Source organism: Zophobas morio, unplaced genomic scaffold (assembly GCF_036711695.1).
Source record: "Zophobas morio isolate AGI-343-1 ecotype UQ-CSIRO unplaced genomic scaffold, CSIRO_AGI_Zmor_V1 ptg000075l, whole genome shotgun sequence".
Taxonomy (NCBI): domain Eukaryota; kingdom Metazoa; phylum Arthropoda; class Insecta; order Coleoptera; family Tenebrionidae; genus Zophobas; species Zophobas morio.
Genome location: NW_026972180.1, coordinates 285,974 through 301,037, shown reverse-complemented (window position 1 = coordinate 301,037; position 15,064 = coordinate 285,974). Strand labels below are relative to the sequence as shown.

At 33.1% G+C, this 15,064-nt stretch overlaps 1 protein-coding gene across 1 annotated transcript; it reads left to right on the top strand.

The window, feature by feature from the left end:
• Positions 1-746: 746 nt before the first annotated feature.
• LOC135143757 (insulin-like growth factor-binding protein complex acid labile subunit) lies at positions 747-3,357 on the top strand. Its single transcript, XM_064075683.1, has 2 exons — positions 747-978; positions 1,763-3,357. Exons 1-2 carry the CDS (start codon positions 973-975, stop codon positions 3,320-3,322), a joined length of 1,566 nt encoding a protein of 521 aa, XP_063931753.1. The 5' UTR covers positions 747-972; the 3' UTR covers positions 3,323-3,357.
• Positions 3,358-15,064: the final 11,707 nt, after the last annotated feature.

Below are 15,064 nucleotides of genomic sequence, written 5' to 3'. Positions count from 1 at the left end.
AAAAGCACAAAAAAATTGTTTTGAAACAAAAAACGACCCATTTAATAAAAAACCGTTTTTAACGTCTCTAAAAGAAGACGTTATCCCATTATTGGCAGAAATTATTAGACACATTTTGGTTAGTGTGACTGAAATAATTTATAAAGCACTAATCTAATACAAGATTAAAAATTAAAAGTAAATTTACTATTTTAATGGTTAAATGTAATTTTTTTTAGTGACAACTCTTCTTATTGCATATAAAGACATGAGAATGGCTAGTCACTGGCCAAAACCGGTCGTAAAAAAATAAATAATAAAATATCCTGAATACGGTTTGATGTAAGAATTGATAACTAAATAAATCTAGATCAGAATGGTCCTTATTGGTGGTTACATTTTTTGTGACAGAAGTATGAAGATAAAGAATTTGACATTAGGAAACTATAAGACTCGTCCGTATATACCGAGAGAGCAATAAAATACGCGTTTAAAAATAGCCATGTATTTTTGAAAGTTGAGGTAATCTGAAAGACGAAATTTCTATCAATGACAAATATTTGTCTTTAATAAGCCTTTTTTTTTGTACTCTCGGTATATTTATATTGTTTAAATAATAAGTAAAAATTGCCATTTTTTTTTTAATTTCTGTGGTATAAAACTCCAGTGTTAGTTGTAAGTGGTTAGTTAGTTTTTGCTGTTTTCAATTTTATTCACCCAGGGATTCCTATTTTCCCATCATCGGACTCTCACTCTGTACGCTGGAAATCCCGCACGTAAACACACAAGTTCAGTGGACGATTTTTCGGTTTGGGATTTTTAACTGGAGTTCAGTCAAGAGGTGCATCATATTTCTACGTAGTGTCAAAACAATGTGTGTAAAGAGTATGTTATAATATTATACAAAGGAGTCTATGACACCTAGTCAATGGTAAAACTGTGGAATTTGGTGACATTTTGTTCATCGGCAGTGATTTACTCTGCAGTTTAAAGATGTTGGTAAGTAAAGAATATAATTATGTTGATTATATTTTTAATACGCTGTTATTGTTATTGAATCGCTTTTAAGAAACGTATCTATACTGACTTTGAAAGGTTATCAGAAAGCAAGCAGCTGTAAAATAAAAAACAAGCAATTATTATCAGAGAAATGTGATTAAAACTTAAATAAATGGATATAGTTGTAGGTTGTTGTTGTAGTTTTTTTTTATTATTAACAAGCAAACTTTGTACGTCCATTTTTTTCAATCTATTTTTGTAAGTGAAGAATTCTGTAATGTAATTTCTTTCAGTGTTCTGCCACTATTTTGCGAGTTTCCGTTAGAGGACAGCACATTTTTCATTATTTACTGTAGCTTATTAAAATAAAAATGCTTACAATTTGAAATACATAAAGTACGTAGTAAGAGTTCGGAAAACCTGTCTTTATTAGCAGTTAATAGTCATAAATAAAGTTACGAACACATTTTTACAATTTTTTATCTGGGCAAATTGTGTAGAAGAAAAAATGTAGTAATTATAAATTAATGAAGCGTCGAAAATGTGTTTAAATAAAAATCATCAAGTATATGGTAGGAGCATAAAAAACATCAGATCGAAAATTTTGAAATGTTTCCAACAACAAGCTTATGATTGGTTTGCTAAAAATGATGATCACGAAATATGGACGATATTTACATAAATAGATAAAAGGTGACGAGGGATTGTTTGCTCGTATAAAAATTTGAAACAGAAAAGCATGTACTCGAATTAGTCAGTGGGAAATATATTTTTTCTGTTTTAGGTTTTTTCCACGACATCTGTAGTGCTTTTTCAACTTCTGGTTGGTCAAATTTTCGCAAATTTTGATTGCGAACCTACGAATTTTCTTTCTCGTACATGTAATACAGAAATGAAGTGCATCTACGATGAAGTTTTTGAAGGCTCAATCATGTCTTGCAGATGCAAGGTGGTCATCACCGCCGTTTCTTTGCCTTCCAATTCGTTGAATTATGATCTCTTTGGCAAAATTTGTTCACGACACAGGGGTAGGGTAGAACAACTACAAATAAATGACGCTGAACTAGAATCGATCGATGATGAAATCTTTCAAAACTATCCAAATTTGAAATCCGTGAATTTGGGAGGGAACCAGATGAAGCTAAATTTTTCAGATAAAGCCGAAGGAATAACGGAACTGGATATCAGTTTTAATGAGATCGTTTTATTGAGATCAAGCACTTTTAATAGTTTGAGATTTTTGAAAGTTTTGAATATGTCGTTCAATCGTTTGGAAGAAATCAACGATCTGTTTGTAAAATTACATGAACTAGAGGAACTGTATCTAAATAATAACCGACTGACTATTGTCAGATATAGTGACTTTAATCGTCTTCAGAAATTGAGAATTTTGAATTTAGCTCACAATAGTCTTGCCTCTTTTGACGGTCAGTTAATCTTGCCGAGTTTGCAAGAGTTGTATTTGAATAATAACAAATTGGTAAATCTTAGGCGATACGATTTTAGGAATGTACCAAGTTTGAGAGTTTTAAGTCTTGCTGGTAATTTAATGAGTCTTATTGACGAAACAAGAGGACGTGGTAAGTTTCAAGATCCACAAACTACAGAATCTTCATCGAGAAGTAATCAACAAGGAGACAATTCAAAATCGCCTAGTGCTGGTTTCTTCTTCTTCACGATTCCCCAGAATGGACAGAATTTCAATAATAATAATCCTTTTCAGTTTACAAATCAAAATAACAATTCTTATTTTAATTTGGGACATAATTTTCTGCGCTCAAATCAACGAAAGACTCAAAACGTTAATTCAAATTTTAATTTTTTCCAAATTTTGAATGAGAGTATATTGGAAAACCAAAGAGCATTAGTCAAGAATCAACAGAATTTTGCTAGTTATCTTACAGGTAAAAATGATGAAAGTGATCAGTTAATGGTTAGACCACAAATAGCTTCAAACGAAAGTTTCGTGAATGCTTGGACCAAATTACAGGATCTGAATCTAGCAGAAAATAAAATCACGTTTTTCCCTGACGACTTCTTTGATAATTTAGTGGAATTACGAAAATTAAATGTTTCTCATAATGAACTGACGACGTTCGATTTGATGAAAATTACTAGGAGTACCAAACTGACACTTCTTGATATCAAACGGAACCGCTTAAATGGGTTAAATTTGGAATTATTCAAAGACAAATGGCCTGTGCTGAAAGTGATCGATTTGGATTTAAATTTAGTTAATTGTGATGAAAGCCTCGATATATTGGATTACTTTAAAGGGAGTGGAATCGTATTAAAAGGTTGTCTTAGTACAGGGTGTTGTGGAAGAATTTTCGGACTGGAGTAGTTACACTAGGATTTTATATATATATGCTTGTACGAAATAAAAATAATTGGTTTTGTTGCAGTTTTAACTTTTTTTGAAGTATCGTGCTTTTAGTTGCGTAATGTGTCAGGTGAATGTTGGAAGTGTAAAGTTGGTACTTGTTACCGCTGAACTTCGGTTACTATAGCTGCCTAATAAGCAGACAAATGTTGTAGTTTAATCGATTCTGTGAAACTTTCGTGTGTAACACCACTACCTACTCTCTCGACGCAGCACTAACTCGTGATTTATGTGTGGTGTTCATATTTCGCAGAACGGAAAGCTCGCCATGAAATATTTAATTTTTTAATATTCGAGCATTAGCGTTCGACGGCGTCTGTCACGTTTTTCATTATTCCTGAAGTAATCCAGAGCTGATAAAGATCGTACAAGGCCCACGAAAGATTTGTAACATTGTCCGATATCTAAATTTAATTATTGGAAAACCATTACGGTCTTCTCAAGTTTTAATCGGTGAGAAATATATACCGGATCATTGTACCACGCCACCCCAATACCTCAATACCAGAAATCGATAACCGCCAATTCACTCTCCTTTCTTATTCCTGAAATACGGACACGTTACAGCTGAAAACTTCGGCCATTTGCCGGGTAATTTACGGGCTATGTTATTCATCGGGCCTTGCATCTGAAAATGCTTTAAGCGGATTTTTAAAGCTCCGTCGAACGGCGAACTGCCTTTATAAAAAAAACTCACTGACTTTTGAGGTAATAAATATGTGGTGGTCGCACAACGTGTTTATTGGATTTAATGAAATTATACCGCAACCGGACGGGATTTACAACGCAATCATATCTTTATCTGCTTTTATATAAACTGCGAAATTAAAACGATAAATTTATTTTGGAAAATCACGTGGAATTAACGCTTTAATCAAAGCATAAATCACCGTTTTGAATGGCCGTTGAGAGAAATACATCGAAAATGGTTATTGTGTTCACATAACGAATGGAAATAATTCCGTTCTTGATGTATTGCTTTCGATGGAAAATCCTTCCGTGACATCAGTCATTTTTTTCTAACGTTAAAGGAAATGATAACGATCTGACTCGAATTTGTACATTTAAATTAAATCGACATTTAATGATGGGACGCATGAATTCTGATTGCTAAATTCACGTTGTAGACGTTCCGCGGACCAGCCGTATTTTTGATAAAATGTTTAACAATAAATCAATATACAAATTGTAGGATGGAATGAAAGGGAAACGCGTGTTTGCTGTATTTTGTAATTTGTTTATCGATTCAATGTGGGAAAGCAAAATAACAAAAACAAAAATATTGGCTTAGATGTCAAATCACGTTGGTTTATTGGCAACGGTTAATGAATTAAAATTTTAAAAAATGTGGTAGCCCAAAAGTAAATATTTATTTTAGTTTTTAAAATGGGATTCTGCGTCTACGTTATGTAAATAAAGAAACAAACATGGTTTAAAAAAACTTATTCCGAATTAACGCTATAATAAATTATAAACTTGACCATTTTTTAAACCACTTTAAATGGACACGTTCATCCATTTTTTAAGGAAGTGCTGCAACTGTCTGCGTTCTGTGATATAAATCTGTTTAACACTAATATTTTTAATTCTCTGCAAAAAAATATTTTTTTGTGTTTTCAATTTTCCGACTTTTGTTCCTCGATTTTCTGTTTTTCAATTTTTCGTTTTTTTCAATTTTTCAATTATCATGAATCAGTCTATTTTTTTTATCCAACCCATTATTTTTCGATTTTTCCCATTTCTTAATTGGCCCATTTTCGTTTTTTATTTTCCAATTTTTCGAGTTTTCCATTTTCGCGTTCTTGATTTTGAATATTTCAATTTCATGAATTGGATTTTTTTATTCGTTTTTACAATTTTTCATTTTCTCAATTTATAAATATTTTAATTTTTGATTTGTGTAGTTTGATTTTTCATTTTCCGGTTTTCAAATTTTCAAGTATTCTCATTTTTTTATCCAATCTATTATCTTTCGATTTTTCCGGTTTTGTTAATATATTCATTTTTGGAATTTTTAGGTCGCGTGTGTCTCCCTTGTCTTTCTTTTATTATCCTTCTGTTTTGATTTATTACCTTTCATTTCTCTCTTTCTCTCTCTGTGTGTGTTCGTTCTCTATTGAAATATTTAATTAATTTATTATACTGTTACGTTGAACGGGCGAATAAAATCGGTGTGGGTAAAACTCAAGAATTTATTTCTTAATACCTCAAATTTACACGACTAACTGCACAGCGATTATGTACAAACTAATTCCGGCGTAACTCGACTTAACATTCGCTGGACTTGGATTGACTGAATCGTTCCTGACGGTGGCCTCTATTTAACCTATACGTTTCTCTCGATGGTTCGAGAACGCCGCTTCGAGGATTTTCTGGGTTGCTCATCGCAACTTCCGCTTCCAGGCTTTTTGTCAGCGAACGCCGCGCCGCCCGACTGATGAGTCATCACCGCCGTACATACCAGAATAAACACACACATAATTTGAAGATCCATAGCCGTCGTACTGGGGCGACGTATGGGTTTATTTCGTAACAATATCAAATTCAATCATGTTAATATTTCAAAAAAAAAAAAAATCAAAGAATAGAGTTGTAGGTTTTTTTAAATAGCATACACTAAAATTATTTTCAACAATACACAGTGTAATATCATATCAGGGAATTGAGAGAAAAAATACTTCCCTTCTCACTCGTCTATAATAAATAAATCGAGCTGAATAACAAACAACGAAACGAAAATCTGAAAATTTTGTGTACAAAGTAATAATAATTAACTGAAATTACAAAAAAATTAGAAAATTATGTGTTGTCTAGCAATGAAAACATACGTGTAATATTTCTTTTTATAATAATAATAAAAAGAAAGGCAGGACTATAGCTAGGAGGTGCATAAAAATATAAAACACAGGTAGCTGGGTTTTCATGAAGTTGTGGGTACCAAAATTTCCGTAGAGGACGAAACAGAGATCCATAGAATAATTAGATCTTTACCGATATTTTCAGCATTGGCGGCTGGTGACCTTTTGAAATGGGGGGACACAATTTGATTGATGACTTAAATACATATGAAGATATAAAACAGGTTGTTATTACCAAATAATAGACGAAATTGTGTGACGGAAATAAATACAAAAATACATTCAATAAAAATAAAAAAGGATTTCAGCACATACCTTTTTGCCTTCGGTGTTAATGGCATCCAAAAGTTCATTTTGGACAGTTTTAGGCGTTTCTTCAAAAACCGTTGCTTCTTTCAAATGATCTGATAAAGTCCAATTCAGCCATAAAATCAATCAGATCTCGAAATTCAAACACTCCACAAAATTTTATGCACATTATCAATCGGCGTAATATATGGTGATTTTTGTCGACCCTTGCGTTATGTGCCCGAATATTACTAATATAAGCGGTGTGTAGTTGTTTCCGAATGTCTGTATTACCGAGAAGATTATCCAAGAATACTTATCATACGTGTTCGCGCAGAATGAAAATTAAAACCCGCGATAGTAACTCAATCCTCCAGAGCACCGTCGCAACGGGCTCACAATCCAGTTGTATCAGGCGCATATCAGGCGGCTACGACGTGTAGTTTCCATGGCAACGGTGTAAATAAAACATCTAAATCAGCCATGATTCGGTCCATTCGGTCTCTGTGCCGGGCTTTTATCAGCATTTCATCAGAAATAACAAATCATATATCTAAGACACATTTTTAGATGCAAGTGGAAGTAAGTTTTGATAATTATGACACAAATTTCCGGATCATTTTTTAAATATTGAAAATTACTATTTTGCTATGTCCAGTGTGTTTGTAGACGTTGTAATTTTGGGGGGGCACGTGCCCTTGTACCCCCCGGCACCAGCCGCCCCTGATTTTCAGTAATTGACCACCACCGTGAATCATAAAGAATACTGCATTTTGGAATGTATTTTTCAATAAATTTCAATTAACAATTGGTATACTTTCCGGGAGGGATGTATGAAATATTTTAATTAGTGGCTTTTAATTTCTAAATCAACGTCATTTTTTTACAGGAAAACTCTTACTGAGACAGTCAAAAGTAAGAACTTGTCATGTACACATTTTATACTTACGTGGCACTCTTTTGAAATGGCGCATTATTTTACCATTTTCAAGACTTGTAATTTTTGCCACGAAATAAAAAGAAACTTGAATTTTTGCTATTTTCTTGGAAAGCATGGGTCGTTAACCAAGTTAACTAATTTACTTCATGTATGATTAAAAATACTCGGCCTAAGGTGGATCTTTTTAGAACTCCGCGGTTAACAGATTAAAGATTTAATATTTAATAAAGGTCTGTAATTTAGACTGTTTTGCTCTTAATGCTTTAAAATTATTCAGTTTCGCCGCTGCAGAACTTCAGTATGCTAACACTTGCCTCTATAAATGTAAAATCGACCACTCTTAATTCCTGAACACCTTTACGCTTGAAAACGGCCTTCCCCAACCAGCGTGCAAACCCTAGCGAAAATCTTAAATAACACACAATAACTCACCGCTGATCGACAGATAAGCCTCCAAATCAATTCCACCCACGTCTTATTAAAAAAAATATCTTTTCACCGCATAAATTTTCCCTTACAATATCGCAAGAACAGCCAATAACACGCACCCTTTCATAAATTTTATGGAAAGCGGATAGGAATATCAAAAACTAGTAAAACTCTTCAGAATCAAAGTGAATCTTTCCCTTCCGATTCGATAAATTTCACTAGTGTTTCGCCGACAATTACATAACCTGAGTCTCAAAATGTTAAATTAAGTGTTAAAATAACTGTTTTTTGTATACCCCCCTCCCCATAACGATGCCCGTGAAGGACGGTGTATTTATAGTAGTAGTCTAGTACCTAAGACCTTCAAAGATCAACCTGAATCTTACCCTTCTCGATCGATGAATCCCGCAGCTATATCCCGGCGACAATTATCGTCGAAAATCTTGCATTCTTGTGCCGTCTTGTTAAGTTGTCAGAAATCTTCCGCTCCATAAATTTTTCACCGGCAATTTCCAAAGTGCATTGTAAAAAATGACGTATCCAGTGCACTTAGCCCGTTTGTGAGAAATTGCATGCGTAGTAACTACAATTTCCGGCAGACAAGGGTGTTGCACGAAAGAGGCAGTGATAGATGCCGCCTACCAGAATGGGGCGGCCGTTAAGGCCCTACGGGAGGAACAAACTGACCGCCGTAATGACCACAGCAGTCGTCACGTCGTACGTCACTTCTTCCTGCTGAGTGCAGGCTGCAGAAATGTGTTCATTTCCAATGAGATGATTTAGGATGCAGGATGGTCTCCGGCAGATGCAGTTATTATTGAAGGGAGGGCTCTGGAGCGCGAGCTCTGCGTTCTAAAGTAGATTTGTTTCTTGCTAAAATGTAATGGCGAAAATATGTAAAGAATCTTCACTGTCGTATAATAAAATCGTCTGTACTAATTCGTCCGAGGCATGGTCTATAAAGGAACTCTTGAAAAGTTTTATTCATAAGTCAGGAGTAATAATCACCCCTTTCTCGGGTATTTCCCGAGTGACGCTAATAAATTGTGAGGATAACGGTTTCTTGACTAAGACGATGCGATGTGCCTGGAAGCAGAATTGCACCTTCTTCTAACAGAAATAACGACAATCGTATTATTAAGAGCGAAAAATGTGAAACAAAAAATATATTTTATATTATAGCTTATCACCTATTAATTTCACTTAAGAGCGTCTTAAATCAAATTAATGAATTGATTATTATTCCCGGTATAGTCCATGTATTGACGTTGATGTTAAATGAATCGGTTTTTATTGTGTATTGTTTCGCAGGATAATCGATTCGCTAGGTGTCGCTGAAAGTGAAATCCTGAACGTTCGCCTGGATACCTCTTGATTCTAACTTTTCCTTGGATCTGTTTTGTTATGCGATCGTGTCTAAAAGGTAAGATTTGGAATATTGGGAGGCACAATATTGAATACTTACAAAACTTTTTACTTCCTGGGCGTAAGCGAATGACCACTTTTGGAGTTTCAACTCCTTTCTTGTCGAAATATAGAACACGTATACGTGCCGGAATAGGAATATCGAATTCCAACTACGAGCTTGGTGTCGGTGTCGGTGTCGGTTTTCAATTCATCAGTTTTTAGATTTTTCGATTTCTCGAACTTTCAATTTTTTATATTTCAATTTTGTGGTTTTTCAACATTTCGATTTCAATTTGTTTCCTTTTCGATTTTTCGATGTAGCTATTTCTAGATTTTTCAATTTTTCGATTATTCTATTTTTCCACACTTTAATTTTCGTCTTTTAAGTTTTAGATTTTTCAATTCCGATTGATGTTCCAATTTCGCGATCTACTTACTTTAACGTTACATACAGTTATTTATTTAAACTTATAAGAGTTATCATAAAAAAATGAAATTCACTAAATCAAATCTTATAATTCTTGGAAAAAATCTGGATTTATTGTACTATATTTCACAGGTGAGGAAAGTCCTGTCGAAATCGCCTTCCACAAATTTTTCCATATTTCAGTCATCTGCTCCTTCAATTTCTCGAATTTTCAATTTTTCAATTTTGGGATTTTCTAATTTTTCGTTTCTTTAATTTCTCGATATTTTAAATTTTAGATTTGTCCATTTTTTATTTTTCGATTTCGCAATTTTTTGATATTTCTCAAATTTTCTACGTCCGGATTTCTCGATTTCTCAGTTTTTTAGTTCAATTCTTCAATTTTTCGATTTTCAGGTTTGGATTTTTTAATGTTTCAATTTTCAAAATTTTTGATTTTTCGACTTTTGGATATCTCGATTTTTCAGTTTTTCTATTCTTCATTTTTTTTTCGATTTATCAGTTTTTGGATTTTTCGTTTTATCGATTTTTCAATATTTCAGTTTTGCGGTTTTTCATAATTTTTTCATCTTTCAATTTTTCAGTTTTTAAAATTTTTCGATTTTTCGACTTTCAATTTTTTCATCTTTCAATTTTGGAGATTTTCAACATTTCCATTTATTTTTTTTTTTCGATATTTTGATATTGCGATTTCCCGATTTTTCAGTTTCTCGATTCGTCAATTATTCGACATTTTAATTTTCGATTTTTCCATTTATCTAAAATTTGATTTTTCAATTCCGACTGATGGATGTCCCGATTTCCCGATCTTTCAGTTTTTTGACTTCTCGGTTTTAGTTTTTTTGCGTTTTTCAATTTTTCGATTTTTACAAAATAATATCTAATTTTTCGATTTTTCAATTTTTTATCTTTTCAATGTTTCGAATTTTCGATCTCTGGATTTATAAAGATTTCGTTATTTCGATTTTGCGATTGTTCAATTTCCCGATTCTTTGAGTTTTCAATTTCTTGACTTTTCGATTTATCAATTATTTTAAATTTTATTTTTCTACATATTTTGTAGTTTTTCGACTTCCCGCTTTCTTGATCTTTGGATGTTTCGATTTCTCTTTGTTTTAGTTTTTCGATGTTTCGATTCTAGATTTCAGTTTGGGATTTTTTGATGTCTCGATTTAATTATTTTTTAATACTTCAATAATTTTGAGATTTCTCGACATCTCGGTTCTTCGATTTTTAAAACTTTTCAATTTTTCGATTTTCAGGTTTTTGATTTTTTAATGTTTCAATTTTCAAAATTTTTGATTTTTCGACTTTTGTATATCTCGATTTTTCAGTTTTTCTATTCTTCATTTTTTTTTCGATTTATCAGTTTTTGGATTTTTCGTTTTATCGATTTTTCAATATTTCATTTTGCGGTTTTTTATAATTTTTTGATTTGTCAATTTTTCAGTTTTTAAAATTTTTCGATTTTTCGACTTTCAATTTTTTCATGTTTCAATTTTGGAGATTTTCAACATTTCCATTTATTTTTTTTTCCTTTTCGATATTTTGATATTGCGATTTCTCGATTTTTCAGTTTCTCGATTCGTCAATTATTCGACATTTTAATTTTCGATTTTTCCATTTATCTAAAATTTGATTTTTCAATTCCGACTGATGGATGTCCCGATTTCCCGATCTTTCAGTTTTTTGACTTCTCGGTTTTAGTTTTTTTGCGTTTTTCAATTTTTCGATTTTTACAAAATAATATCTAATTTTTCGATTTTTCAATTTTTTATCTTTTCAATGTTTCGAATTTTCGATCTCTGGATTTATAAAGATTTCGTTATTTCGATTTTGCGATTGTTCAATTTCCCGATTCTTTGAGTTTTCAATTTCTTGACTTTTCGATTTATCAATTATTTTAAATTTTATTTTTCTACATATTTTGTAGTTTTTCGACTTCCCGCTTTCTTGATCTTTGGATGTTTCGATTTCTCTTTGTTTTAGTTTTTCGATGTTTCGATTCTAGATTTCAGTTTGGGATTTTTTGATGTCTCGATTTAATTATTTTTTAATACTTCAATAATTTTGAGATTTCTCGACATCTCGGTTGTTCGGTTTTTAAAACTTTTCAATTTTTCGATTTTCAGGTTTTTGATTTTTTAATGTTTCAATTTTCAAAATTTTTGATTTTTCGACTTTTGGATATCTCGATTTTTCAGTTTTTCTATTCTTCATTTTTTTTTCGATTTATCAGTTTTTGGATTTTTCGTTTTATCGATTTTTCAATATTTCAGTTTTGCGTTTTTTATAATTTTTTGATTTGTCAATTTTTCAGTTTTTAAAATTTTTCGATTTTTCGACTTTCAATTTTTTCATGTTTCAATTTTGGAGATTTTCAACATTTCCGTTTATTTTTTTTTCCTTTTCGATATTTTGATATTGCGATTTCTCGATTTTTCAGTTTCTCGATTCGTCAATTATTCGACATTTTAATTTTCGATTTTTCCATTTATCTAAAATTTGATTTTTCAATTCCGACTGATGGATGTCCCGATTTCCCGATCTTTCAGTTTTTTGACTTCTCGGTTTTAGTTTTTTTGCGTTTTTCAATTTTTCGATTTTTACAAAATAATATCTAATTTTTCGATTTTTCAATTTTTTATCTTTTCAATGTTTCGAATTTTCGATCTCTGGATTTATAAAGATTTCGTTATTTCGATTTTGCGATTGTTCAATTTCCCGATTCTTTGAGTTTTCAATTTCTTGATTTTTCGATTTATCAATTATTTTAAATTTTATTTTTCTACATATTTTGCAGTTTTTCGACTTCTCGCTTTCTTGATCTTTGGATATTTCGATTTCCCTTTGTTTTAGTTTTTCGATGTTTCGATTTTCCAAATTCTAGATTTCAGTTTGGGATTTTTTGATGTCTCGATTTAATTATTTTTTAATATTTCAATAATTTTTAGATTTCTCGACATCTCGGTTTTTCGATTTTTAAAACTTTTCGATTTTTCGATTTTTCAAGTTTTTGATTTCCCAATTTTGGGAATTTTTCAGTTTCTGGATTTTTCATCGATTTGTGAACTTTTAGATTTGTCGATTTTTTTGAAGTTTCGATTACTCGATTTTTCGATTTTTCTAAAATTTTGGTTTTCTACCTACACTTGGCCAACGCAATGAAAATCGGTACACTGCAGTTTCGATCTCCTTTGGCCTCATCGGGACAGCATATTTCAATGGTTGTCTAGTATTCGAATTCTTGTCCTTATAAACCTAAAGTCCAAGTCATTTAACAAGTGTACCGTGTTTGTGACAAAAATGATAATAGAATCCACTGAGTCATTCCGGACACATTTCCCTTTTTTTTAAGTATCAGTTTACGTTCGCACTGTCGCCGTTTTTTGGAAAAAAAATTAATCAAAAAGCGGTTTTTGTGCTTACGCAATCGACGAAAGTCCGAATGAGTCCTGTTTTTACGCCAGGGCCGTTTCTGCTGATCTCGCAAGGGCGCAATTATGCCCTAGAAGGATCTGAAGGACTCCGCTATTAGTCGGGACAATAGATAATCAATGCTTACAGCTATCAATCACGTCGGTCTTGGCACGCACCAAATTAACGCAACCGAACCGGTGTGTCTTTGCCATCCCGAGTCCAAATTAAAACACGCCCACTGCGTAGATTGTTTTCTTATTTAGGAAACGAGGGTAACAAACTGCCAACCCAACCCCGTTTTCTTTCAACTTGAATTTAGACTTAACTCGTTTTGCTTTCCTGGCCTTAATAACATCCAGCGGAAATATGGTTAGGACGTGATGATAGTGGCATGGCGGTGCCACGGAGGAGCTCCTCATTTTTAATAAAACTAATTATTCAGAAGAAAATTCCGATTCCGAAGGACGGACCTAGTGGATTATATCGATCGGCGGTTTCGCCGGATGAGTCAGGTGTTACTCTCGGTAAATAATTATATTAAGTTCGTCGTGATGGAATTTGCACGAGACTGTACGAATTATTGTAGTTGGTCCCTTTGGTTAACAATGCTTGTCATGTCATTTAACAATTCGGTGAATGTTTGACCCCAGAGAACTGGGAATGTGACACCTTTAAGGAAACTTTAGATCAAAGACCGAGGGAATGTCTTTGGCCTCCGCTGTTGCGGTTAGTTTCGGGCTCTTGTTTGTGCTTCCGAAGATTTATGAATATCTTAAAAATTGTAATTCTGTGTGCACAAGTGCACACTACAGTTGCATACTAATGCGGTCGCGAGCATAAACTTGATTCGAATGTTATTATGATCTATTGTGGATTCCCCACGGGAATGGCGACTACTTTGCGGTCGTAATTCTTTTTGGGCATTCGCTAAGAAAATAAAACCTGGACTAGCTAATTATATTAAAATAACTGAAAACAACGCAAATGAACAAGTCTGAACGTTTAAACACGCTTTGTTATGATTTTCTACTTTGATATTAACCTCGGCGGGATGCTTTAGATTACGTCGCTTGGTGTTGCAGGTACTCTTCTTTTTAAACGTTTGCTACAGACATGTTGTAGTAAATCGTAGCTTCCTTTCGTTCTAGCCCTGCTGAATCCTCGGACGACAAACGCATTAGTTACAGGGATTTAAATCGAGCAAAAGAAATTACGTCGAGATAAAATTTCAGCACTTCCAGTTGTTGGAAGGAGACAAATAAAAGTTGAATTTAGTTGGATCATTACGGATTATGTTAATTTACACAATAGTACATGTGAATATAGTCTGAGGTCGCTGTTTATCCTTCTGCTTAAGGAGGGTGTCTGCGCACAATTTTAGCACTTTAGGAAAATCCAATTGTAAAGGTGGAACTGCTCTACAGATCTCTATTTCGTAATCTACGTAAATAAGCACAAAACCTGATTCCAAAATTATAGCGTGTTTATGTTCGTAGCGCAACATTTTCAAAATGTTCGGTTTTAAAATCGAATTTTTTGAAAATTCCAAAAATTTCGATATTTCAACGATTCTGGAAAAACTGTTGGAGTTATGATAGAAACGAGATCGGAACTCCTGAAACCATGATGATGTTCCTCATATGTATATTTAAAATAAAACTATATCAGTTCAGAGGCAAGCCTAAATTCGTATCGACGAGAAACCGTTTTCTGGAAACCGGGTTAAATAATTAGCGCAGGCTTCATCACAAAATGAAATTCTCTCTGAAAACAGGTGGAAAAGTTCTCCATTGTCATAATTAAGCCCACAGCGCCCGTATACCCAGGAAACCTCATATCGTGACACCAATTAGTTAGCATTGAGCATGTTATACGTCTTGTTCATTCAATTAACTGTGATCCCTGCCGCAAAGTTGTGTTAGATTCAACATGAA